The sequence below is a fragment of the Dipodomys spectabilis genome, unplaced genomic scaffold (assembly GCF_019054845.1).
Source record: "Dipodomys spectabilis isolate Male_0828 unplaced genomic scaffold, ASM1905484v1 ptg000032l, whole genome shotgun sequence".
Taxonomy (NCBI): domain Eukaryota; kingdom Metazoa; phylum Chordata; class Mammalia; order Rodentia; family Heteromyidae; genus Dipodomys; species Dipodomys spectabilis.
This window is the reverse complement of record NW_024870709.1, coordinates 32,414,188-32,440,305: the sequence shown is the minus strand read 5'-3', so window position 1 is coordinate 32,440,305 and position 26,118 is coordinate 32,414,188. Positions and strand designations below refer to the sequence as shown.

The window sequence follows — 26,118 nt, the reverse complement described above, 5'->3', positions numbered from 1 at the left end:
ATTCTATTATACTACTTAAAGCCAGAAGTATTTGAGATTTCAGAATGTTTTGAATTTTATACAAATAGCACATATATGGCATTTCTAGTAAGGTCTGGGTAATATCTTCTAATAAAAAATGCTGTGATTTCTGTAGTTATACTTATGAATATTTAGCTTTACAAAGGATATTTTCTTTCCCAGAATACTTTTCAGATTTTAGAGCCATAAAAGAAAGATTAAAGTCATGTGTTAACTAAGAGTGACTATGGAGAACTTTGTGTTTTCTTTTGGCTCTGATATTTTAACTACACAATCAATGAGTCCTTAGTATATAATGAATTGGCAAATCAGAACACCGAGGACTAATATATAATAATAACACGTGGAATCCTACAATTTAATCCCCAGATTCCACAATGCAGTTCAACTTCCTTGAGCCAGGGAGCTAGCTTTGTAATGTAAGAAAGAGACATGGGAAGGGCTAGGTCTCATCTGAACCTTGTCTGTGACCTGGCAAAGTCTATACTTGGGAGGCATTAACACTTTTGCTGAAGAAGCCAAGCCAGAATTTCTCTTCCCCTGGCTCTAAAGGAAGGATGGGAAGGAAGTAACAGGAACTTTGGCAAGGTAATAATGGAGAGTAAAATTCAACCACTTAATTCAAAATAACATGTGCTTAACGTAGAAAAGTAAGGAAATCAAAGAATTTCAGATTTCATTCAGGAATGTATTGTATGGAGAATGATTTAGACTTTAGCTCCTAGTTAAGTAAGCTTACCTGTAACTGTGTGGAGGTTAGGATGCCTAAAAACTATCACATTGTATTTGTGTGAGGGCACAAAATATTTTTCCTTAAAGGAAAGGATGATTTGAGTTGTAAGACTACAATCAGGGTCATGAAAGGACTCAGAGCACAGAAGTGCAGCCTTTCTCTCCGTGGCCATCATTTTTAATTTTAGCCTAACTGACTTTTGATTGATTGATTGTGTGTGTGTGGATGGGTCTGTGTTAAAGTGGGCAGATGAGACACAGATAACCCAGACTAGAGAAAAATTATAAAAACTATTTGTAGCTTTGAATTACTTTTTTTTTTTGGTGGAGGAAGAGAGCGGTACTGGGAGTTGAACTCAGAACTTCATGTTTGCTAAGTAAGCACTCTGTCTCTTGAGCCATATCTCTAGATCTTTTTTCCTCTGGTTACTTTTTTTTTTTTTTTTTTGTCTGTCATGGGGCTTGAACTCTGGACCTAGGCGCTGTCCCTCAGCTCTTCAGCTCAAGATGAGTACTCTACCACTTGAGCCACAGTGCCACTGCCGGTTTTCTGAGTGGTTTATTGGAGATAAGAGTCTCCCAGACTTTCCTGACCAGGCTAGCTTTGAACTGTGATCCTCAGATCTCAGCCTCCTGATTAACTAGGATTATAGGTGTGAGCCACCGGCACCCGACTCTCTGGTTACTTTGACAGAGGGCTTTCATTTATTTTTGCTTAGGCTGGCCTGGATTGTGATCCTCCTATTTATGCTTCTCACTGTAGCTAGGATGACAGTATGTACTATCATGCCCAAGATTTTCTGTTGAGATGAGTGCTTACATACTTTTTGTCTGGGCCAACTTTGAACTGCAATCCTCCTGATCTCCACCTCCTGAGTAGCTAGCATTGCTACAGGTGTGAATCAATAGTGCCAAGCTGAATTTTTAACATAATCAGAAACAGACCAAAAAACCTATATAAAAAACCTATATAAGCAAATGTCCCTACTTTCTTAGCAGTATGCTTTTGCCTTGAAATGAGGAGGGGATTAGATGGAAAGGGAAGTCAGATCCACAAGCAGGCCTTGGCATAAGCCCAAGTTCATAGTACTAATACCCTCTGCGCTGTCACCAAGGTAACTGCTCCTTCACCTTTCACATGATGGTCTCTTTGCTTCACCAAATAAACATCTCATCTGAGCTGACATTTAGGTCACATCCTCATATTTGTTCAAGGTTGGTCTATGCTTTAAGTGGTTTTCTCTGTCAGGTGGTTACTGAATAAGAATATAACAGGCATCTGGCATTTAGCTCATTTGGAAATAAACTCATTGATGCTCTAGACTGTAAGTGCCTAAGCTCAGTGAAAGGTCACTCCAAGGAACCCCTGCAGAAATGTTTGATAAACATATAGTAGCATAATTGTCTACATTTTATCCTGTATGTGTAGTTATGCCCATAACTTATATACAGTAATAAATAAAAATCATGTATAAGTTGTTACTTTATGCTAAATTTGTAAAATAAAATACATCATACATCAGGTCAAAGAAATCATATGAAACACCAGTCTCGAGTGAAGGAAACAATGTCAATAATTTCACACCAGGATTTGAACTTCAAGGCATTATTAAATATTTTTTCTATACTTCCCGACTTCTCTTAAAAAAAAAACCCTAGGGCAAGATTACAGGATGTACTAGAAACTTCTGAATCAGAGCTTGCCCAAGAGGGATATCTGTTCAACTCAGTTTATATCTGATCACAGCAACAGGTGTATGGAAAGAGAAATGTGATCCAAAGGGGAAAAGGGTACTTCCTCCTTCTGTCTTATGCTTTGGCTTGATTGGTAGTGTGATTATAGGCCTCTTGGCATGTGCACTTGGGAAGTCCACCCCAGCTGTTCTGGAACTTGGCTCCACATGGTTCTTTGGCAGGTGTTTGGCTCAGTATTGCTTGCAAAGCCTAGACAAGCTGTTAGCTAGAGAATCCAAGGACAATATTCCCATAGCACCCCAGCAGGACTATGACACTTACCACAGGCTGCAAAAAGAGTGGGTGACAAGAGCTTTCCTCTGTGTTTACTAACCAGAGGAGGAAGTAAATATTAATCCAAAACCAGTGGAAATCACACAACATGGTATGTAAAAGGACAAAAAAAGAACAGGACATCATTTCAACTAAAAAAGGCGGGGAGAACACTAGGCACAATGACTCAAGCTTGAAATCCTAGCTAACTTGTAGGGTGGAGAGATTGGGGAAACTGCAGTTTGAAGCCAGGCCAGGCATAAAAGTTCAGAGACTCCATCTCAAACAATGGATGGTAATGTACTTGTTGTTTCTTAGCTTTAGGGGAAGCACAATGGCTAGGTACAGTGGCGTGTGCCATCCATCCCCAGCAATTTAGGGAAGCACAGGTAAGAGGATTGTAGCCCAGGCCTATCTAGGCATAAAGTGAGATCCTACCTCCAAAATAATCAAGGCAAGAAACAGCTGGAGACACGGCGTTTGTGTTATGGTACCTGCCTTGCAAGCAGGAAGCGCCAAGTTCAATCCCCAGTACCACCAAAATGAAAAGTTAAGACAAGACAGGAAAGACAAGGACTAGGGTGACCTTTCTGGAAACAACAGTGACCTGAGAAAAAAGGCAGGGAGTATGGTGAAGAATATTCCAGGCAGAGGACACCGTGCTTACAAAGAACATGAGGGAGAGGACCTGGGGAGGAGGATCAATCTTAGAACAAAGAAAAAGAAGGCCATGGTGACAGTGGAATGAATTATGAAGCCAGAGATGACAGCAAGGCTGGTGGCAGATCACAGTAAGAAACCTGTATTTATAGAAATTATAAAACGACATAAACCAAACTGTTACATCCTACTGCTTTTATTTAAACCTAAAATATGTCTATGATCAGGTTTCTAACTATTTTTTAAATTACTTTGGCTGTTGTGAAGAGAATGAACTGAAAGTATAAATGTCAAAAGGGGACTAAAGGAGAGATTTTGGTGGCTTCAATGAGTATGCTGTTCAAGAAGAGGCAGAAAAATTAAAGTAATAGAGAAATAGTTTGGTAATCAATTTATGTGACAGTTAATCAAATGTCCAGATCAGGTTTCTACCTGAACAAATGGACTGGGGAACTGGAGGATGGTGGGGGAAGTGGGTTATATGAATGGCCAGAAGGGTAAGATCAGGGGGTCAGTTGTGGATGTTCAGTTGGAAGTACAGATGACGTTTGTGAGTGGAGAGGTCCGGTGGACTACAGAATGAGTCAAGTTCAGAAAAGGATTTGAGGACTAGAGAAAGCATATGATAGACACCAGAATATACAGGTCATGTGAAGTCATGGCTTTATGTGAGGATATAAGAGAACTGGGTTGGGCTCGGAGCCAAGGCTCATGCCTGTAATCCTAGCTACTCAGGAGCCTGAGATCTGAGTATTACGGCACAAAGCCATCTCACACAGGAAAGTCCATAAGATTCTTATCTCCAACTAACCAGCATGAAGCCAGAAGTAGAGCTGAGGCTCAAGTGGTAGAGCATTAGCTGTGAGTGAAAAGCTAAGAGATAGTGCTTGGGCCTTGAGTTCAAGTCACAGTCCTGGCACGAGAGAGAGAGAGAGACAGAGAGAGAGAGAGAGAGAGACAGATAGACAGACAGACAGACACAGAGACAGAGACAGAGACAGACAGACATACACACACAGAAGACAGAAAGAGAGACAGAGACAGAGACACACAAAGAAACACAGATAGACACAGAGACAGAGGGAGGGAGGGACAGAGGAAGAGGGAAGGGAGACAGAGAAAGAGAGGACTGGATTAGAATCAGAGATAAATATCAGAGAGGTAACAGCAAGAGGAGTAAAAATTAAAGTGAATGATTGAGAGGGCACAGATGAAGGAGGGAGAATGAGCCAATAAAAAGGGTGGTCTTCTGAACAAGTACCCAATGGGTTGGAAAGCACTGAGGACTTCAATCTTAAAAGGAGAAAACTGCCATGTGCCATGTGACTCACCCCAGTAATCCTAGCTATTCAGAATGTTGAGACCTTCACAGTTTGAAGCTAGCCCAGGCTAAGGTGGAAAAAAGACCCTAAGACTCTATATCCAGTAGTTAACCCGCAAAAATGATGGAGATGTGGCTCAAATGGTTGAGTACCTCCAATGAGCAAGAAAGCTGAGCCCAAGGCCCTGAGTTCAAGTCTTAGTACCAGAAACAAAAAAAGGAAGAAAACTGATGCAAGTCATGAGATTTAAGCTAACTGGAATGGGAAGAAAGGTTCTTTTTTGAAGGGAAGAAAGAACACTGTGTACTCATAAAATAGAGAATTCTATGGTGAAGAGATGAAGTGGCAGTTTGTATGATAAAAATCTAAAAAAGAAAATAATGGTGGCATGCTGGCAGTAGAGATCGTAAGTTGCTAGAGTTTGTGCAGGACAGCGGACTTGAGAAGGTGGGCTGGGATGACACTGAGCATATAGGAAAAGACTGGTAGGAGCATCATAACATCATCTAGCCCAGCCCAGTCTTTGCTTCTACTCCTCTCATATTTGTTTTTGAGCTCCTTGCCCAAAGCTAGGTTCTGCCATTTTTTCTTTTTTGCACCATGTGATGACACCTGCCAGAACCATTTCATCCCTTGACAACTGCAGGAGCTCATCCTACACTTCAGTCTCCTGCAGTCCTCTCTCCTCATATGGCTAATGGCAAGCCATTAGAGGAATAGAGGTGCTTCTTGGCTCATTTCTGTCCACATTCTTGGAAGTCTACTTCTCCCTTCAACCTGGAGAACTCAACACAGCTCCCATTGGGAAGTCAAACTTAGAATTTGGTTCAACCAGGGCACTTGTGTTCAGAATCTGATGCTAATAACATACACAAGTACAATTTGAACACTGTTCTTGTTTTGTTCGCTTTTATGCATTACTGGGGCTTTGAACTCAGACTCGAACTTTGAGCTCTACCACGCAAACCCCACACAAGTATAGTTTGTAGACTGTGCATAGGGAGCTGTGTACAATGAGGAAGGCACAGCGAACATGATACCTCACTCTTACATTCCACAGGCTTTCCCATATGACATAACAGTATATGATTATTACAATATGACTTATCTAGTACTTAGTTAATAGTAAAATACTAATTAAGTACCAAAACAAGACATCTGATGCCTCCAGCAAAAGCTGCTGGCTGTTACCAATGAAGAGGGTGAGAAATCTCAGCCATTAACTGAGTCTCCTACATTGTAGATTTAGACAACTGATTCTTTGAGTTGGTTGTGAGCTCCTAAAAAGTATACCCATGATGCGAATAGATTCTTTGGTATTTTGTAGACTAGAAATAGAATGAACAAACGTAATGTTTAACGTTAAAAGAGTGTTCAATACCATTTTGTCACGTAGGTTACCAAGAAAAAACATTACAACTTTTAATCTGACTTCCATTTCTGACAATGATCATTTGAGCTCTTTTTTGTCACTAAGATCAAATGCTCTTGTTTTCAGGTTGTGAACAAATAAGAGGAAACAGGAAGTTACACTCAGCAAAAAATCTACACATGACATTTTCCATTTTTTCAAGCTTAGTAGAGAATACTGTAGACAAAAAAGAATGTATTAAATGTTGTTTGCTTTTTGCTTTCCTGGATCAACGTTTTATTTTTAATTTATAGGTTTATTTCTGCTGTCACTAAGTCATAATAGAAGTAGAATGTGTGACATTTTCCAGGGTTATGGCGAGGGTTGGGATCTGATAAACAGACAAATCAATACCCTGAGTTCAACAGGGTTGAACTCGGCCAATATTTCTCTCTGATTTCTTTAGTAGACATCAACTAACATTCAGGTTGTGGCTTGAATGTATAAGCAAGGCCTCATGCAAGCTAACAGTCACCTGTAGTTCTTAGTTTTCACTTCGCAGTGAGGACCCCCTGAAAACTTTTCAAAGAGCAGAGCACTTATACTGGAAGCAATAACAAGACAAGGCAGATGAAATGAATGGTTTCTATTCATGCTCATAATAAATAGAAAAATTAAAAGAAATATGGCAATATTGTGTGAATATGCCTAAGCTAACCCCACAGGGCACCAGTCTACAAGTTATCTATCTATCTATCTATCTATCTATCTATCTATCTATCTACCTACCTATCAAACATATCTACATACATAGATCTAGATATATATACTATATACTTACCAGGCTACTTGCATTATAGCTGTATTTATACATTTAAGAACATAAATAGATACAAATACATATAGATGGATAAGAATATCTATATATAGAGATACCATTATATCCATATATATTTTACAAGTCTTTCAAAAGGCAGTGGAATCAGAGAAGCAGAAAAGCTGATTTTAAAAAAAGCAACTCACTCATCTCTCATCTCAAGTAGTACAAGCTGCCATAGGAAATACCAGCTCACTTAGCATCAACTGCCCAGCACCTGACAGCTCTTAGTCTGTCACAATTTACCATCTTAAGACTTTCCCCTAGTGCTACTTTCTCCAGGAACATGATACACAAAACCCAGTCATTTCATTGAACACTTAAATTCAATCAAGTGGAACCCAGCGCTTTACCCATAAAAATAGCATTCAAATTTAATTTTCTTTTACCTTGGTCTTTTCGCCAACAATGTTCTTTTCCAGCTCTGCTATTTTCTGGTTTAGATTATCCAAAGTCTCCTTTTCCTTCTTAAGTTCTGTTGTCTCAGATTTCTGCTCTCCAACCAAAAGAGCACATTCCATCTGCAACTGAGGACATACAAAACAAAGCTCAGAAACAGTTCACCCTCAAGAGCCTTTCCAGTGGCCCACAACAGACATTCATGTCGAATAGTTAAAATGTTCAAAACCTCATACAGAATCAGCCAGATTGTGGTGCATCGACAGTAGCCCAGAAAACACATGTGATGGTCAGAAATACCATATAAGAAAGCTGGAGCGCCCAGAATGTATGTGTTGAGAAAGCTAGCGATCTTATCACTTAACCATTCTACTTTGCCTATTTTCTTAGATTCAGGCTCAAGCTCAAACTGCCTCAGGAGCAACTGTGCCTTGCTTGGTTCCTAATGTCTGAGGAATGGAGGTACCTCAGCCTTGCACATGAGCTCTGCATTCCTAGTAAAGCCTGCAGGAGGGGTCACTGTAGAGGAGGACAAGTGAGCAGTCCCCTTTTGCCCTTCTACTTACCAGCCTACTTGCACCATCTGTTAGTAGAGACATTCAGAGTCCCCCTACAAGCTCCCTCTCACTTCGTGGTGATAACATAAAAATGGCAAGAAGCAGAGTTATATTCCAGATCGTAGAGTACCAGTCTTGAGTAAGAAAGCCAAGCAAGAGTGCCAGGCCCTCAACTAAAGCCCCAGTACTGTGCATACTCGTGTGTGGGCACCTCTCTCTCTCTCTCTCTCTCTCTCACACACACACACACACACACACACACACACACACTCACACAAATTGCTTTATCTTCTATAGAGTTACACTCTATCTGAGCCCTGTTTGTTTCTTCTCTATGTGTGTGCCGGTCCTGGGGCTTGAACTCAGGGCCTAGGAGGCCCTGAGCTTTTGTGCCGAAAGCTAGTCCTTCCCATTTGAGCAACAGCTCCACTTCTGACTTTTTGGTAGTTAATTGGAGCTAAGAGTCTCTTGGACTTTCCTGCTTGGGCTGACTTTGAACTTCAATTCTCAGATCTCAGCCTTCTGAGTAGGATTATAGGTGTCAGCCATTGGCATTAGGCTTTGCAAATCCCAAGAAAGCTAGATTTATTAATGAATGTATTTATTGTCACACAATTGCAACAAGATAACCAATGCCTAACCAGTGCTCAGAAAATGTTCACTGGACATGAACATGTACACCTAAATATAGGATACTTTAGCTAACAGATGCTTCAACCAAAAAGCACTGATAAAGTACTTGTCGAAAAAAATTTAGTTTTATACAGAGTACATTAAAGATGGCTTAATATGTCTTTCTCATCTGATTAAAAAAAAAGAATGTAAAAGAAATATTTTTACTCTATAGTTAGTGCTGATTGAGTAAGTGTTTGTGTTGGCCACTTTGTTTTCAGATTCTTCCCGAGGTCTGAGCCTCATTACACAGAAATAGTTTTATGCTAAAGGAATCAAACAGGGAGAAAGCAAAAAGTGAACTTATACTTTATACCTCTCTGGAGGATTCATCCATCTGGTCATCTATATCCTTAATTTTTTGTTCAAGCTCCTCGAGGTTGTTTAGAATTACTATCTGGGCATCTTCCATTGCAGCCAACTCTTGAGCTCTCTGTTCTTCACTTATGCCTTCAGGAGTCTGTGATTAAGCAGCACAGAAATGGGTTATTCATGCTTCAGTACTAGAGTGTCCTGGTTTGACTTAGAAACTAGCTGCAGGACTAGTGTTTTAGTTTCTATGTCAGTAGGGTTGCTAAAAGCACTCCCCTGTTGCCTGTTTTGTTGAAATTCTGATGTCTTCTGCCACAAGATTATGACATTTGTGTTCTTAGAAAAGCTCCAACAAACAAATTTCACTTACAATTTGTATAGTTGATTTGTTTTTGTTTTTGTTTTGCTGGTCCTGGAGCTTGAGCTCTGGGCTTGGGTGCTCTCCTTGGGATGCTTTTTCTCAAGGCTAGAACTCTACCATTTGAGCCACAGTGCTATTTCCAGATTTTTCTGTGATTAACTGGAGATAAGAGTCTCAGAGACTTTCCTGCCTGGGCTGGCTTTGAATTGTGAACCTGAGATCTCAGCCTTCTGAGTAGTTTAGGATTACAGGAGTGAGCCACTGTCACCCGGCTATAACTCATACGGTTTTAAAGCTAAAATGACTAAGAATGTAAGAGGCAACCTAAAAGCTGATTTTGATGGGTCCATAAATTATCTTAAAGCAGGATCCAGCTGTGTGAGCATCCAAGTCCCCCAGCATCTTGTATCTGTGTCATCTGATCTGAGTCTGTGTCTTCTGCAATTACTCTACAATCACGATGGGCTCCAGGAAAGACTGGATTTGCCCATAAGCATCTTGTAACAAAAGGAACATTGTCCTCCAAACAGGCAATGCCATCTCCTTTTATATCATCTTGAAGACAGCCAGAAACTACAGAGCAAATGTCAGGCCTCCTGAGACAAAGACAGAGCTAATGGTCCGTAGCTCAACCAGACACTTGGGACTGCTTTAACTGTGCATACTTTTCTCACCCTCTTTCCCTAAGTCTCCCTATTTGACTTGGAGCTAATGTCTATACCTCTGAAGACAGCTGAGGGTGTACTGAAGCTCTCTCTTCTCATGGCTGTCAAGTAATAAAACTCCCTTTTCTGAACTTTACCATATCTTTTTCTTTGAGACTCTTGGAATTTGGGTCTGAAGTCTAAACATTCAGTTTCAAGAGGTTAAGAGGAAGCTGTAGTATGTAGAAATTGAAGTGTCAGAACGTTTACCAGGGAACTAGACTGACACAGGACATTTACATCTTCTTTGGGAATCTCCCTGCCCGCTGCTACCTTCCTCACAAACTCTATGTTCACTGCTGTCTACCAAAGCCTGGTTAGTCTCTAGCCACACTGTTGGATCTCACTGCACATGAACATTTGTGTCACTGTGAACACAATTTTGCTTTCAATGCAGGATGGAAAATCAAAGGAACCTCACTTTTGTGATGACTTCTTCCCTCTCCCCCCACAAAGAAAGATGTCGTTTTTCACTTTTAGTGTTGGAGTACTATTTACTATCTTACAGAACTCCTTCCTGCTATCATGTTTAAGACACTAACCAAGCAAGGGGAGTTTGTGACTGAAACCAGGATGACAGCTTCTTTTTACTTCATGGAATATCAGAGTTCTACCACTTGGCAGAGAATGAGAAAGTCAGCAAAAATTAAAGTGGTAGAGAATTGGTTCATAGTCTTCAACATGGGAGAAGAAGGAAGGAAACATGAAGACCAAAATCACAACCCACATAAGACTTTCTGTTGTTTAAAAAGAATATAAGCCAGGTGTCAGTGGCTCATGCATGTAATCCTTGCTACTCAGGAGGCTGAGATCTGAGGATCACAATTTGAAGCCAGCCAGGGTAGAGAAAGCTGGTGAGACTCTGATCTCCAAAAGCCAGAAGTGGAGCTGTGGTTCAAGTGGTAGTGCACCAGCCTTCAGCGAAAGAGCACAGGAATAGTGCTCAGGCCCTGAATTCAAGCCACATGCAGAAACAAACGAAAAAGAGAGTAGTCAATTTCAGCTTAGCTATTTTGGGCATCACCCAGTGAAGACTAGATTTTCTTTTTGGTTTTTTGGGTCCGGTCATGGGGCTTGAACTCGGACTGGGTGCTGTGCCTCAGCTCTTCAGCTCAAGGCTAGCACTCAACCACTTGAGCCACAGCACCACTTCCGGCTTTTTTCTTTTTGCTTATGTGGTGCTGAGGAATCGAACCCAGGGCCTCAGCCATGCAAGGCAAGCGCTCTACCACTGAGTCACCTTCCCAGCCCAAGACTAGATTTTCTTGAAGACCAAAGATGTCAATAAAGATATAGTATTTAGTTTTTAATCCATGAAAAAGAAGTCATCTTTTTCTGTGCTTGAAATCTGGGCTTTCCATGCTCTAGCTTTTCCACTGAAGGATGGCACTCTACTTGAGCCACAGCTCCACTTCCAGCTTTTTGCTGGTTAATTGGAAGCAAGAGTCTCACAGACTTTTTGGCCCAGGTTGATTTCAAACTTTGATCTTCAGATTTTAACCACCTGATTAATTAGGATTATCAGCAGATCCACTAATGCCTAGCTAAGATGTTTGGGAGGGTGTTTTCTTCTTCTTTTTAAGTAAATTATTAGACAATTTCACAATTAAAAATGGAAAAAAACAGCAGCCCAGTTAAATAACTAACTGAAAATTAACCACTAATTGTTAAAAAAGAAATTCAGATTAGTCAAAGAAACAATTGAAATTGAGTTGAATTAGACTAATTTATTAACCAATCCTGGTAAGAACTTTTAAGATAAATATCTACCATAGCTACCATATCCTGTATTCTCTACTCATTCTTTATCCAATTTTGTAGTTCCTTATACAAACTAAACAAGGGCTAATTGTTTGGTTAGGAACAAAGATATGTAGGCATCCCAAAGCTTGACATTTAGTTTTCTAATTGTCTTCTTAATTTTAATATATTATCAAAGAGTAAAGCAAGTGCTGACCTTTTTACACAAACAATACAACTCATTGTCTTAATACTCAGGGGTTCTCATTAGGCCACAAGGAATGCTTGCAATCCTGAATGGCATTCCAAAATCACTGACCAGTAATCCTAGCAGGAAAGCTTCCTCAAAGCCAGCATCCTGTTGGGTCAACATTACATATTAAGTTTCCACTTCCAACATGGTTTATAAATATCTTTCTCATTGTGGAAGTAAAGCATTAAGAAAAAACAAAAATGACCGAACAACCTGAACAACTGCCTACTTTATAAATAAGCAGGGGGTAACAATAATAGCATCTGCATAACTCAAAAGCTTTTAGAAAGTTTATCACAGTAGGAATATTTAATATTTAGCATGCTGTGTCTAGCAATAAATAACATCTAGGAAATGTTTGAGTTTTTTTCTCATTCTTAAGAGATCGGAAATTTTCAAGAAGTGTTCTAAAACTGAATGTTTTCTTATAAAAATGAGGTGAAAAATAATGTAATCTCAAGAATTTAGTCAAATCAAAAAAATCCAAGGTGTGACACTAATAAGTAACTTTTGTGTGTGTGTGTGTGGTGGCGGGGGAATCATGGGGCTTGAACTTATGGCCTGAGCTCTGTCCCTGTGCTCACAGGACAGCACTCTACTCTGAAGCATGGCACCACTTCTGGTTTTCTGGTGGTTAATTGGAGATAGAAGTCTCACAGACTTTCCTGCCCAAGCTTGCTTCGAACTGTGATCTTCAAATTTCAGCCTCTTGAGAAGGTAGGATTAAGTGTGGGCCACCAGCCCCTAGCATTATAACTTTACTTTCATAGTGACTGAGAGTGAAATTTTAAATTTAATACTTTTTCTATAATATTTTACTAGCATTTCCCTAAACATTACCATTGGAAGAAACTCTGTATTATTTCTTACAATTGCATATGAATCTATAATTATCTTAATTTTTAAAAATCCATTTTCTACAAAAAAATCCATAATGCCTTTCATTTTCATTTCTCTGTGATTTCTTTTTATAGTAATGGATCCAAATCCACTGATACAGTGGCATATTTTAATGAATATATTATACATATATGTGTATCTTTTTTTTTGGGGGGGGGGTCCAGTCATGAGGCCTGAACTCTAGACCTGGGTGCTGTCCCTCAGCTCTTCAGCTCAAGGCTAGTGCTCTACCACTTGAGCCACAGTGCACTCCAGCTTTTTTCTTTTTGCTTATGTGGTGCTGAGGAATCGAACCCAGGGCCTCAGGCATGCAAGGCAAGCACTCTACCACTGAACCACCTTCCCAGCCCCATATATGTGTATCTTAAAAAATGTCATCTTTAAGATAATTTCTTCCACAGAGGAAGAGAAGAACACAGGGACAAGACTTTGTACCTGTCTCCTTTCAATTCTCTCTTTAGAAATCATCTTGTAAGTTGGGCATGGGGTGACTCACGCCTGTAATCCTAGCTACTCAGGAGGCTGAGATCTGAGGATCATGGTTCAAAGCCAACTCAGGCAGGAAAGTCTCAAATTAACCACAAGAAAACCGGAAGTGGCACTGTGGCTCAAGTGATAGAGTGCTAGCCTTGAGCTGAAGAGCTGAGGGACAGTGCCCAGGCCTAGAGTTCAAGCCCCATGACCAACATAAAAAGAAAGAAAAAAAGAAGAAGAAATCCTCTTGTAATCAGAGAAGAATGTAGGGATTTTCACTATGCATGGAGCAATTCCTCAGAAAGATAGGTGGGAACCTAACTTTAAACTGGCTATTGCCCCAAATAGTAGCAGGCAGATTTGAAAAGCCTGATTAAAATTAGCATACTTCCAAGATCCTGTGCATCTTTATGTGTTGGACACATTTCCAGACTAGAAAATGTCAGATTTCCCAAATGTCATTAAAATCCTTGTGTAGTTTCATAAATTTTAAAGTGTTTTCACATTCCTCTCTTCTCATTTATCCATAAATTGACTAATAAATATTATACTTCATTAAGAAAAGAAGCTAGTGGGCAGATTATTGAGAGAATATAAATGCTAATATAAATACAAAACAAATGCTAAGGAAGTTTTTTGCGTATTTAAGCTCCCCTCTTTCCCTCTAATTTTCCCTCCCTCCTTCCTTCTCTCTCTCTCCTTCATGCTGGTACAGAGGCTTGAACTCAGGACCTCCAGCTCTCCCTTGGCTTTTTCCACTCAAGGTTAGTGCTCTCCCTTTTGAGCCATACCTCTACTTTGGGTGTTTTGCTAGTTCACTGGAGATAAGAGTGCTATGGACTTTTCTACCCAGGCTGTCCACCTGAAATAGATAGGGTTACCAGCATGAGCCACCTTCTATCTCTTATCTTGGATTAAGACATGCCTGTCTTTGAAAAATAGTAAGTGAAAATCTATTCCTTGGAAGTCATCAGCCTCTCATTTGAACTCTAAGCTGTTGCCTGGTACCTCTCATGTTTCCAGGGTCTAAACGATGCACAATCTAAGTCTCTTGTGACAATGGATGCTGCTCCTAGTTCTAAAGGTCTCCTATTCCACATGAGCATGTTTGACCAATTAAAACCATCTGTCAGGATCTACTTGTTTAGACAACAGGTTTCTTGTCCAAAGCTTCTCCAGGAGGAAATCTGAGTCCCAAGGGTTGTCTTCAGAAAGACCACATAGCTCAATGTCAAAATCCAGTCAGAGCTCCATAAAGGAAGAAATGTGGGGGAAAAAAAGTTGTAAGGAAGTCATGGATTTTGGGAGGAAAAAACAGCAAAAACCCAAAAGGTGATGAAAACAGCTCAAATTTTTAAATAGGTCATTTCTTTCTCAACACTGGGCAGCTTTTTGATTCCTCCCTGCTTTTTCTCTTCCCCATCCTATCTTCTAAAATCTTCTAACTTCCTAGCAGTTAGGACGTATGTCCTGTTCATAGTTTCTCTCCACTGAGTTAACAAGGTAAATATGGTCATTAGAGTAAAGAATAGATTGATGGATATCACATATTTAATACTTCAGTTCCCTGATGTGTGTTAGAGAAGTCAGAAGTGAGATAAGAACTTCTGACCAGGAACAAATCGTCTTGAAAAAATTAAAATCAAGTACTACACAAACTCTAAATACCACTCAATGTAATAAATTATTGCCAGAAATTAGCATGTTGGGTTTCTTTTTTTCCAGTATGTATCCTTCTCTTACAATAACAATTAACTAATGTATACTTTTATTGCTGTTATTCTGTGCATGCAATTGTGAAGAATTGCAGAGTTGACCTTAACGGTAGGAATTATTTAATAGATCCTATTTACTCTATTTCTGTTGTTATTCTGCCAGTTCCAGCGTTTGAACTCAGTACCTTACACATGCTTACCTTGCTGATTCAGCTGGTGCTATACCTCTTGAGCCATGTCCTTAGCCTAGCTTCTTGCTGGCTAATTAGATATAGAGTCTGCTTTTGTTGACTTTGAACCATGATTCTTCATATTTCAGCCTCCTGAGTAACTAGGATTACAGCTAAGAGCCACTGGTGCCAGGCTTATTTATTATTAAATAATTTTACCTCATAAATGTGGTAGTTTTTCCTTCCAACTCTGATACTTTACTATTAATCTAATAACATGTGTGTCTTTATTGTAGATAACTTCAAATAAATCTTTTGTAGGAAAAAAGGTCAGGAGCTTTTTAAAAAAACATTTGATTTTAAAAAATCTTAACCTGTATGGGGGTTAAAAAAATGTCCCAGAGAGTATCCTTGAACCTCATTTAGGAAATTTTCACATTCTCAAAGACTTGACTGCTGGGGCTGGCTTCAAACCAAGATTCTCAGATCTCAGTCTCCACAGTAGCTAGGAATCCGGGCATGAACCCTCAGCACTCAAATTAGTTTAAACATCCTAATTTGCTGTCATAATAAAATCTCTAGGCTCTAGGTCTAAGTCCACCCAGCATTACCTTTGGTAGGATACTTAAGTAAGAGGATTCGCTGGATGCCTTCAAAAAGGCAGAGGGGGATGGTACAGGAGTCCTGGCAAGGTCGCCCAGCAGTTCATCATTCCTGATGCTCCTGGGGGTGAAGAAGCTGGCACTGCTCTGACCCAGGCTCCCAAAGCCTGCCAGGTCAGCATCGTGGACAGAGTTCTTCCGATGGCACCGGTATCTTGTGTCAGGGCATGCCAGAGCTTCTTCAAACACTGACTCTTCATCAGACAGCTGTAGCTTCTCAAGCTCTTTGTTGATCTTCTGCACATCTGCCACCGTGGTGCCTGTAGACAGGTGGCTGTCAGGCTTGGAGTACTCAGCACAGAGGCTGAGAATGGTCTCCAGACGCTGTCTCTCCTAGAGCACAGGGGAAGGGAGGGGAATGGAGACAATTACAAAGAAAAAGTTGAAAGAGGCTGGCCATCTTAGTCCACATATCAGCACACTGAATGCCTGACTGCTGATAACTGTTCTTTTTTTTTTTTTTTTTCTAAAGTTTGCAGGATCAATGTTTGTAATGCCTGATTTTTCTTCATTCAATTCTGGCTATTAGATGAGCACTGGTGGCTCCTGCTGGTAATCCTAGCTGCTCAGGAGGCTAAGATCTGCAGGATCAACGTTTGCAGACAAGCTAGGCAGAAAAGTTCACTAGATTCCTTTTCTAATAACCAGTAGAAAGGCAGAAATGGAATTATGGCCCAAGTAGTAGATTGCCTGCCAGCCTACCAGGCAAGAGTTCAAATGCCAGTATGGCAGTCAATCAATAAATCAATAACCAAATAAATTTAGCCTTCCCCTTTATCTTTATTTCCCAGGCTTATTTTTAGCATACAAAAGCATTAGTCTAAACTTCTATCAAGGTCTAAACACTTCAAGATTTATTTATTTATTTATTTTGTTGGTTGTGGGGCCTGAACTATGGGCCTGGGCACTGTCCCTCAGCTCTTCAGCTCAAGACTAGCACTCTATCACTTGAGCCACAGGACCACTTCTGGCTTTTTCTGCTTATGTGGTACTGAGGAATTGAACCCAGGGCCTCATGCATGCAAGACAAGCACTCTACCACTGAGCCACCTTCCCAGCCCAAGATTTATTATTTTTTAATTGTTGTATTATATTTTATTTACTTCATTTGTTCCAGTACTAGGGCTTGAACTCAGGACTTAAAGATGGCACTCTTCCATTTGGGTTGCATCTCCACTTCTAGCTTTTGACTGGTTAATTGGAGATAGGAATCTCTCTGGGCTAGCTTCAAATTAATTCTTACATCCTAACCTCCAGTCAAAGATTTTTTTAAAAATCTTTGTTTCCTATTTACTCCTTTTACCACCTTCTGCTTATTTATTTATTTATTTTGGGTCCGGTAGTGGGGCCTGAACTCTGGGCCTGGGCACTGTCCCTCAGCTCTTCAGCTCAAGGCTAGCGCTCTACCACTTGAGCCACAGTGCCACCTCCGGCTTTTTTTCTTTTTTGCTATGTGGTGCTAAGGAATCGAACCCAGGGCCTCAGGCATGCAAGGCAAGCACTCTACCACTGAGCCATCTTCCCAGCCCTCTGCTTATTTACCTACAACAATATTAGATCTTTCCCGATATACACCTAATACTCATGCCTAACCTTAACTTTCTACTTCTTTACAGAAATAGTCTATTGTTAGACACAGAGTACCTAAGCTATGTTTCTTTGAAAGAGACATTTATGCCTTCATTTTTGTTTTTAAATGCTTCAAATTTTTGAAACCTTTTAATGTCTAGTAACCATGTAATGATCTTTTTACTAGCTTCACATATGAATAACTAGGATTATACAAAAGTGTGAATAGAAGCCAGGACCTAGTGTGTCACATCTGTCATCTTAACTACTCAAGAGATTGAGATCAAAGGTTCATGGTTTGAAGCCAGACAGAGTAGAAATATCAGATATCCTTCATCTCTAATTACTCATCAAAATGCCACACAGGAGACATGGCTCAAGTGGCAGAGGGCCAGCCAATTATGTAAGTCTAGGAAGAGTGAGTTTGTAAGCCTAGCAAGAATGAGTTTGAACTCTGAGTAATAACACACACACACACACACACACACACACACACACACACACACACACACACACACACACACGATTATAACAAGGAATATTTCATGACAAGTCCAGATAGAAAAACAGTAATGCCTGCACCAGAATCAACTCCAAATGGATCAAAGACCTTGAACTCAAAGCAGACACTCTGAAAACATTACAGGATGGAATAGGAGAAACCCTGGGTCTCCTTGGCTCAGGCCGAAATTTTTTGAATAGAGACCCGGAAACACAACAAATCAAAGAAAGGTTGGACAAATGGGATTGCATAAGGTTGCAGAGCTTCTGCAGGGCAAATGACATAGCTAGCAAGATCAATAGAAAGCCCACGGATTGGGAGAAGATCTTTACTAGCCATACAACGGACAAGGGTCTCATATCTAAAATATACTTGGAACTCAAAAAATTAAACCACCCAACAACAAATCCTCAAAGAAACAACTGCCCAATAAGTAAGTGGGCGAAAGACTTAAAGAGAAGCTTCTCTGAAGAAGAAAGAAGGATGGCCAATAGACACATGAAGAAATGTTCAACATCCCTAGCCATAAAAGAAATGCAAATCAAAACAACATTGAGATATCACCTCACTCCCGTTAGAACAGCAAAAATCAAGAACTCTAACAACAACAGATGCTGGAGGGGATGTGGACAGAAAGGAACCTTACTTCATTGTTGGTGGGAATGTAAACTTGTTCAACCACTTTGGAAAGCAGTATGGAGGTTCCTCAAAAGACTTCACATAGAACTCCCCTATGACCCAGCAATCCCACTTTTGGGCATTTACCCTAATGTTTACAAAAAAGACCACACTAAAGCTACCAGCACAACTATGTTTATTGCAGCATTATTTACCATAGCTAAGATATGGAACCAACCCAGATGCCCCTCAGTAGATGAATGGATCAAGAAAATGTGGTATATATACACAATGGAATTCTATGCCTCCATCAGAAAGAATGACATTTCCCCATTTGTTAGGAAATGGAAAGGCTTGGAAAAAATTATATTAAGTGAAGTAAGCCAGGCCCAAAGAAACATAGGTCCCATGGTTTCCCTTATTTGCAATATCTAGTATAGATATGAGTCAAGCGGAAAAAGTCAGATAATGTGATGTTAGGAAAACGAACCCTCAAATATGTATTTTAATGTTTTTGTTTCTTTCATGCATGTGTTTCTAACGCATTTATAAGATTATTTCTTTGTTGCTTTGTATGTCCCTCCCCCACAGTGTAACCCCCCGCTTTCACTATATTTGATGTCAGTATAACATGTGGAGGAGACAGGGACAAACAAGTCGTTTAAGGATTCAGGTGGACCTGTTGCAACAATGAGAAGTACAAAATGTCATGTCAAAACCAGCTTTACAATGTCGGGGGGGGGGGGGGGGGGTTTGATTGGGTGGGGGGGAGGGGGGAGGGTGGGAAGGGAGGTGAAGGGTAAACAAAGGAGGAGGCTGCAATGCTTGGTAAGAAATGTATGCATTATCCTGCCCATGTAATTGTAACCCCTCTGTACAGTATGTTCTCAAATAAAATAAAATTAAATTAAAAAAAAACAACAACAGTAATGTAGCTCAAAATCTGAGCTCTTTAAGTATGTGATTCATATATGAGAAAAATTTTAATGTTAAATTGTTGAAAAGAATGTATATATGGACCATTGATTCTATAATAGTTTCTCTGACCTCTCACTACACTCCCTGTGCAAAATAGTTATACAGTTATAATTTTTAACCTTAAGCAAACCATTCACATATTTGTGAACAATAGGAAATAATTGGCGAAATCATTTTCATAAGCCTAGACAGTATTATTTGGGTGGGGAACCTTACCATCTTCGCCCTTCATGTTAATTCCAAGGCCCAAGTGAAAACAGCACCCCAAACAAGAACCATCTGTGGCAACTGCATTTGCTACATTGAAAAGAGACTTCAAAAGCCCTCCATGGCAAAATACTTAAAACGGATGATCAGTGATATCAAACAGGAAAAGATGAAGCCGCGCCAGACTGCTATTTTCACTCTGAATTTAGTAATTGGTAAAGCCAAAATTCAAACACAGTCCTTAGTTCGTTTAGGTCATAATGAACATTAAAGTCAAAGAGTAACAAACCAATATAACTACCTGGTTTCCATGCAATATATTAATTAGGTAAGTTATCAGTCATTCAAGGTGTTTATCTGACATTCTGCCCTTTAAAATATCCTTCCTCCCACCCAAAAGGAACAATAACCTAATCACAAAGTCCACTGAACCAATGACTAAATGCTCCCACCTCCCTTTCACTGCCGGAACATCTGTGCTCCAGCTCTGGCTCAGTCCTCATGGTGTCTTCCAGGGCAAGCACTCATAGCTGAACACCACCAGACACAGGCTCTTCTGCATCCTCCACCCTGGGGCCCTGACACTTATTTATCTCTGCAGCTGCCACCAGCTGCCAAGCCCTACCCACCTCAGCTTTATGGGGAGGGAGTAGGGGGGACACAGCGTTCTTTTCTTGGTTTCCAAGTTCTCCCAACAATAAAGTCTACACAAGAAAAGCAATCAAACACAACCTGTAAGCACACAGAGACAACAAGTTCTATTTTATCCTTTCTCCACATCTTCTGTATGAAAGGCTAAATTCCAAAGGAAAAAATACCCTTTCCATTATTTGGCTAATTAAGTTGAAGCATCTAAACTCAGTCTTTACTTATCTTTGTAGATCATACTATCCACTTTGGAGACCATCTGAAAGTTCTCCATTTTCATTTATAAGGGTTCCCATAAATGATGCTGTCTTCAAAAGAATAGAATACATAGTAACATTCTTCCTGCATCTCCTTCCCCCAAGTAGTTTCTTTTGCTGCCAGTACTATTGCTTAATTCCAGAGGAAATAAATGACCCCAGCCTTAAGATGAATGCTATTTCAGACAGCGAAATGAAGTTTTCAAAGGCTTGCGCACAGGAAGTTTGGTCTGCTGGTGTGTCTTTCTCTCTATTCTTATCACCCCATTCAGAGCCAAACTGTCCAGGCTTGAATCACACACCCAGGCAGTGCTGCTGTGCACATGGGCCTCAGAGAAATCTAGGCTGTGCTGAAACACACTGACCCCATAAAAGCAACACCAAAAACAAAACTAAAAACAAAAAATTATATCAACAAGTACATCAGAAGAAAGTCTTCAAGGCATTTTAGAAAACACTTCAAGAAGTCTTTTAAGGAAAGCTCTGAACAGACATTTGTCTCACTAGATGACTCTCCCTCTTCATTCTGTTGTCTGGGTCCTTCCAGTCATCATGCAGTATCTTCTACTTTGTGTACCCAAAAGCAGGGCAACCTTTTCCACTAGGACTCTGGGAAAAGGGCACAATGAATAATAATGGTAGAGTATTAAGGGCAAATTAGGCTTTGTCCTAGCACTCAGCTTCATAGCCAATTTCCTAAACTTCCATTTTCCCCAAAACTTTGCTTGACCACCAATAAGGCTGGGAGGATATCCTCTTAAGACTTCTACACAGTTTTCTAACCCAGTAGTCTACCATCAATTTCTTGTAGGACAGAGCATAAATACCTCAATTGGCTCAAAACATCACTTCTAAGGATTTAGAAAATAGGTCACGTTGAATCAGATTATTTAAAACTTCTTCTTTCTCCCTACTTCAAATATGTCAAAAGAAACAGTGAAGAGGATGCAAGATCTTCAATCTTCAAAGAATACCTAGAAAAATGAGTGTGCAATTTTTTTTCCCTCACCACTGAAAAAAAAACACGAGACCTTGGAATATGATTTTATTTTAAGCTCCAGAGCTTCCTTTCTCTCCAAAGGAATGTGTCTGACAATGCCCTACCACAGTTTCATAGCTCTCCCTAGAGGAAACCAACTAGCTTCTCAACCCACCCAGTCCCCTTGGAATCAACATCAGCTAGTCTAAGCCACAGGGCTGAAAAGGCCCTGCATAAATAAATTATGCAGAAAACTGGCTGGTTACCCATGATTCAGTTGAAAGGACCTGTTTTTCCCCTCTTTTTTTTAAGAGTTCTTTTTAACTGGCACATAATGACTTGACTTGTCTTTTCTTTCAACTCTATAGGGTCAAAATCTGTGATTCGCCAAAAGATCTAGTAAGTTCCTCGCTGCTGCCCAAGAATGTGCTATCGAGGCATAGATGACACAAGGGAGCAGTTATATCCTCAAATTGTGTGTGTTTGTGAGCATGCAACCAATACTGGAATGCTTGAACTCAGGACCCTGCATTTTTGTTTGGATTTTTTTTCTCAAGCTGGTGCTCTATCACTTGAGTCGTATCTCTACTTCAGATGTTTGTTGGTAATTGGAGGTAAGAGTCTCAGGGTCTTTCCAACCTGGGCTAGCTTTGAGCCATAAACCTCAAGTCTCAGCCTCCTGGGTAGGTAGGATTACAAGCATGAGCCACTGGAACCTAGCTATCTATCCTCATGCTTTTGCAAAAGGCACAAATAAGTCATCAGTCAAAGAGGTTCATATATGAAGAAGCAATACAGAAAAAAAAAATCCAACAAGAAAGTAGAGTTGATTCCTTAAGCAAACTGAGTTTGTATGGTGAAGTGGGTAACAGGGCATTTCAACCTCAGAGGCCAGTGGACAGGATTGAGAAATAACATGATAACTCAGGGCTCAGCTGCTAGAATATGGCAGGAGAGAAGGTTCCAGATAGGTTCCTGCACAGAAATGGTAGAAATGGGCCAATAGTCTCCCTTTCTGTATCAGGGCTTAAGACATCCCAACAGTCCCAAAGAAATTTTTAGAATACATTCCCAGGTTCACCAAGGCAGAGTCAAAGAGGCATGGAAGGTGAGAGGCAGAACGGGGAAAGCTGATAGCAACTATGCAGAACGTTCAAGAGTGCAGGAAAACATGTGGGTACCAATTAGATCGGACATAGGATAATCAAGAAGAAACAGAGGCAGTGACTGAAAAGTTTTGAATGTGGATCTATTTGGTTTTAGAGATAAATCCCTTGGGAGTAGTAATGAGCTAGTCTAATTGCCTTTTTCTTGGCTTGGTACAAGATGGCTCTTTTCCATCCCTAAACTGAATACAATGCTCAGACTTCCACTGGCCACTGTAATGTGAGAAGCAGTGAGCATGACCTCTGAATGAACAGCCAGCACATGATTCATCATAAGCCTTTCATTGTCATGGCACAGTGACCCTCCAGATGGTGTTGGCTTCATTTACTTGAGTCTTGAGTGAGAAAGCATAGAGCAGAGGCCTTGGCCAAGCCATGGCTAGATCTGTTACTATGAAGCCTCCAAGACAGAAAACCTCATTTATTTATTTATTTTCATTAAAGAATTTCCAAGTCCTGGCTTCTACCTTTGCTTCGAGAAGGCAATCTATATCATATTGGACTGAAGTGTCTTTGTTGAGGGAGGACCTGATCATCTCAGGGTGAGAGTTGGCCATTTCAGAAAGTCAGTTCTGTGGTTTACTGTAGGAACTCTGGGCCATGGGTTCTCATTCAACCTGGAAACTGATATTAAACACAGAGGAAATCCATGAGTCAATAAATCATGACAGTGTGATGAAGTCTCCATATAAACTCTGGATGCTAGAACTCATGCAACTTTCCTGGTATATGTGTGTGCTGTCACACACCATGCCAGTATTGGCAATGAACTCATTCCAACTCCAGCAGGAGAGGGAGGGCATTCAAAGTGGAACCCTCTGGATTCTGCCCTGTGTGGTCATCCTTTGGCTTTTTTCTATTTGTCCTTTCCCTGTAAGCAATAATGTCTGTTACTATAATACCTTTCAGTGAGTTCTTTGGGGTGTAGTGAATTTTCAGACCTGCGAGTTGTTTGGGGAAAGCTTGACTTTGAAGATGGTATCAGAAATGAGGGAAGAATTGCATGGAATCTGTGTCTTTAAACTTGTTACTGGCCTTCACCTTTACCTCAACCTTATCACAGTATGGTTTTGTTTTCTTTCTTTTTAACTAGATTAAGACAAATAATCTGATTAAAATATTGTATGTAAAAGTCAGGGGGTTTAATTGTTTGGTTTTTACAAATTAGCTATATGGAAGTCAGTTTAGTGTCTAGTTAGGAATATCAGATCTATAAACTAAGAGTTTAACCTTCAGACTGGTATCCAAGGAGGCACTATATACGGTTTAAGGACTATGAACACAGTCTGGCAGTCAGTGACTCATGACTCTAATCCCAGCTTTGCAGGAAGCTAAGGTTTGAGGATTGATTCAAAGCTGGACAAGGAGGAGGAGGAGGAGGAAATGGAGGAGGAAGAGGAGGAAATGGAGGAGGAAGAGGAGGAAGAGGAGGAGAAGAGGAAGGAGAGAGAGAAGGAAAAGGAGGAGGAGGAGGAGAGGAAGAAGAAGAAGAAGAGGAGGAGGAAGAAGAGGAAGAGGAAGATGAGGAAGAGCAGGAAGAGGAGGAGGAGGAGGAGGAAGGAAAAGGAGGAAGAGGAGGAAGAGGAGGAGGAGGAGGAGGAGGAGGAGGAGGAGGAGGAGGAGGAGGAGGAGGAGGAGGAGGAGGAGGAGGAGGAGGAGGAGGAGGAGGAGGAGGAGGAGGAGGAGGAGGAGAAGAAGAAGAAGAAGAAGAAGAAGAAGAAGAAGAAGAAGAAGAAGAAGAAGAAGAAGAAGAAGAAGAACCCTAAGACTTCATCTTCAAAATAACCAGCAAAATGCCAGACCAGAGTTATGACTCAAGTGATAAGAGTGCTAATCATGAGTGGAAAAGCCAATCAAGACCTTGAAACTAAATTCAAGCCTGGATACTGGCGCTCGCACGCACGTGCACACACACCACAAATTTTGCCCTATGAATAAGGTTAAGCTAGATGGGCATATCTGACAAATAGAAGCATAATGACTTCATGTGACTGTCTACTCAGAAATGAAATGCCAATTATTAGTGACATTAATTATCTGACAAATACTGATCAAACACTTGTGATGTGCAGATTGTTATAAAGATTTTGTATTACATACACTGTTCTCCTCTGTACGACTAAATAAGCATGTACAGGAGGAGACATGCCCCAAATAACTAGAACATTTACAACAGTAGAACCACACTAAATGATTTATACAAACATTGCTTAATGAGATCAAGGCCATCATGCTTAAACTTCTCAGACTGCCCTTCTCTTTCTATCTCTATTGTATGACCCTCCTTTCTCCAATATACCAGAACCTGTAAGAGTATGAATTGGGCACAGATTGCTGCAATCTGAGTCTGGTACTGTAATTACTTGGGTGGCCTTAAACATTCTAGACAAGGCATTTAGGTGCTCAATTCTTCCTGTGTAAAACTAGATAGCCGGAATAGCTATATTATAAAATTGTGATCAAGTTTACTGCTCTATTACTACAGTAACCTGAGGAGGAAAGATTGTTTTTTTCAACCTTCCACTGCTGTTTGGTTCCTCTGTGCTCATTTTCTCTATAGCACATTAAGTCTAGTGAAGTAGGGTCCTAGACAGAACTACCCTCCAAAATATTTACTCTCCCAGCCTGCACATATATTTCATCCTGGACCTGTCTGGGTTACTATTCCTATTATCTTTCTTCCCACCTTCAACTTGAGAGCTCATGAGTGACTTACTCAGCTGAGTACAAGCACCATCCAAATACCTAAGGCGTTTCTCATTTCCTACTTTTCTCATACTCAAAGATGTTCAGTTCTTTTAACCTCATCTTTTAGATCAATTCCTCACACACACCTGTTTGTTTTACTGTTGCTCACGTGTATGGCCACACCTTCCTCTCACTCTGTCACCTCTGCTGAAGCCTTCAGCTGTATCCTCATCTCAGAAGGCCCGGGATGTAACTAAATGTAAATATTTTTTGAATAGATGTAATTACCTAAAAAACCTATAGTTTAACTATTTGTAACAAACATTATTATTAGTTTAAAGTGACAATTTATTATAAAATCATAGATTATATATAATATATGCTGAGGTAACATTCATTTGATATTTTAATTCATATCAAATATTCCCCAAAGTAATATAACTTGTTTGAATTAATTCTGTTCATTTTTATTCAGTTTACTTTTCCCATCTGAATATCATTTGCATCTGTTAGATGCATGTTAGTCTCTGGCCACAAGTACCTTAACTCTATATTTTAGTCCTCTTCCCGATGCCTTTTTTGTATCATTTTGGCAATTAAAATTAATTGGCAAATGT

General features: G+C 40.2%; 1 protein-coding gene across 5 annotated transcripts in view; it reads right to left on the bottom strand.

Annotated features, from left to right (window-relative positions):
- Phldb2 (pleckstrin homology like domain family B member 2) overlaps nt 1–26,118 on the bottom strand; it is a 97,174-nt gene that overhangs the window by 43,526 nt on the left and 27,530 nt on the right. For all 5 annotated transcript variants that reach the window (XM_042676786.1, XM_042676781.1, XM_042676784.1 and 2 more), the window contains exons 3-5: nt 15,839–16,222; nt 8,915–9,058; nt 7,360–7,497 (exon numbers count right to left, since the gene is read on the bottom strand). In XM_042676786.1, coding sequence (XP_042532720.1) covers nt 7,360–7,497; nt 8,915–9,058; nt 15,839–16,222 — 666 coding nt within the window. The remainder of the gene's footprint in view (nt 1–7,359; nt 7,498–8,914; nt 9,059–15,838; nt 16,223–26,118) is intronic.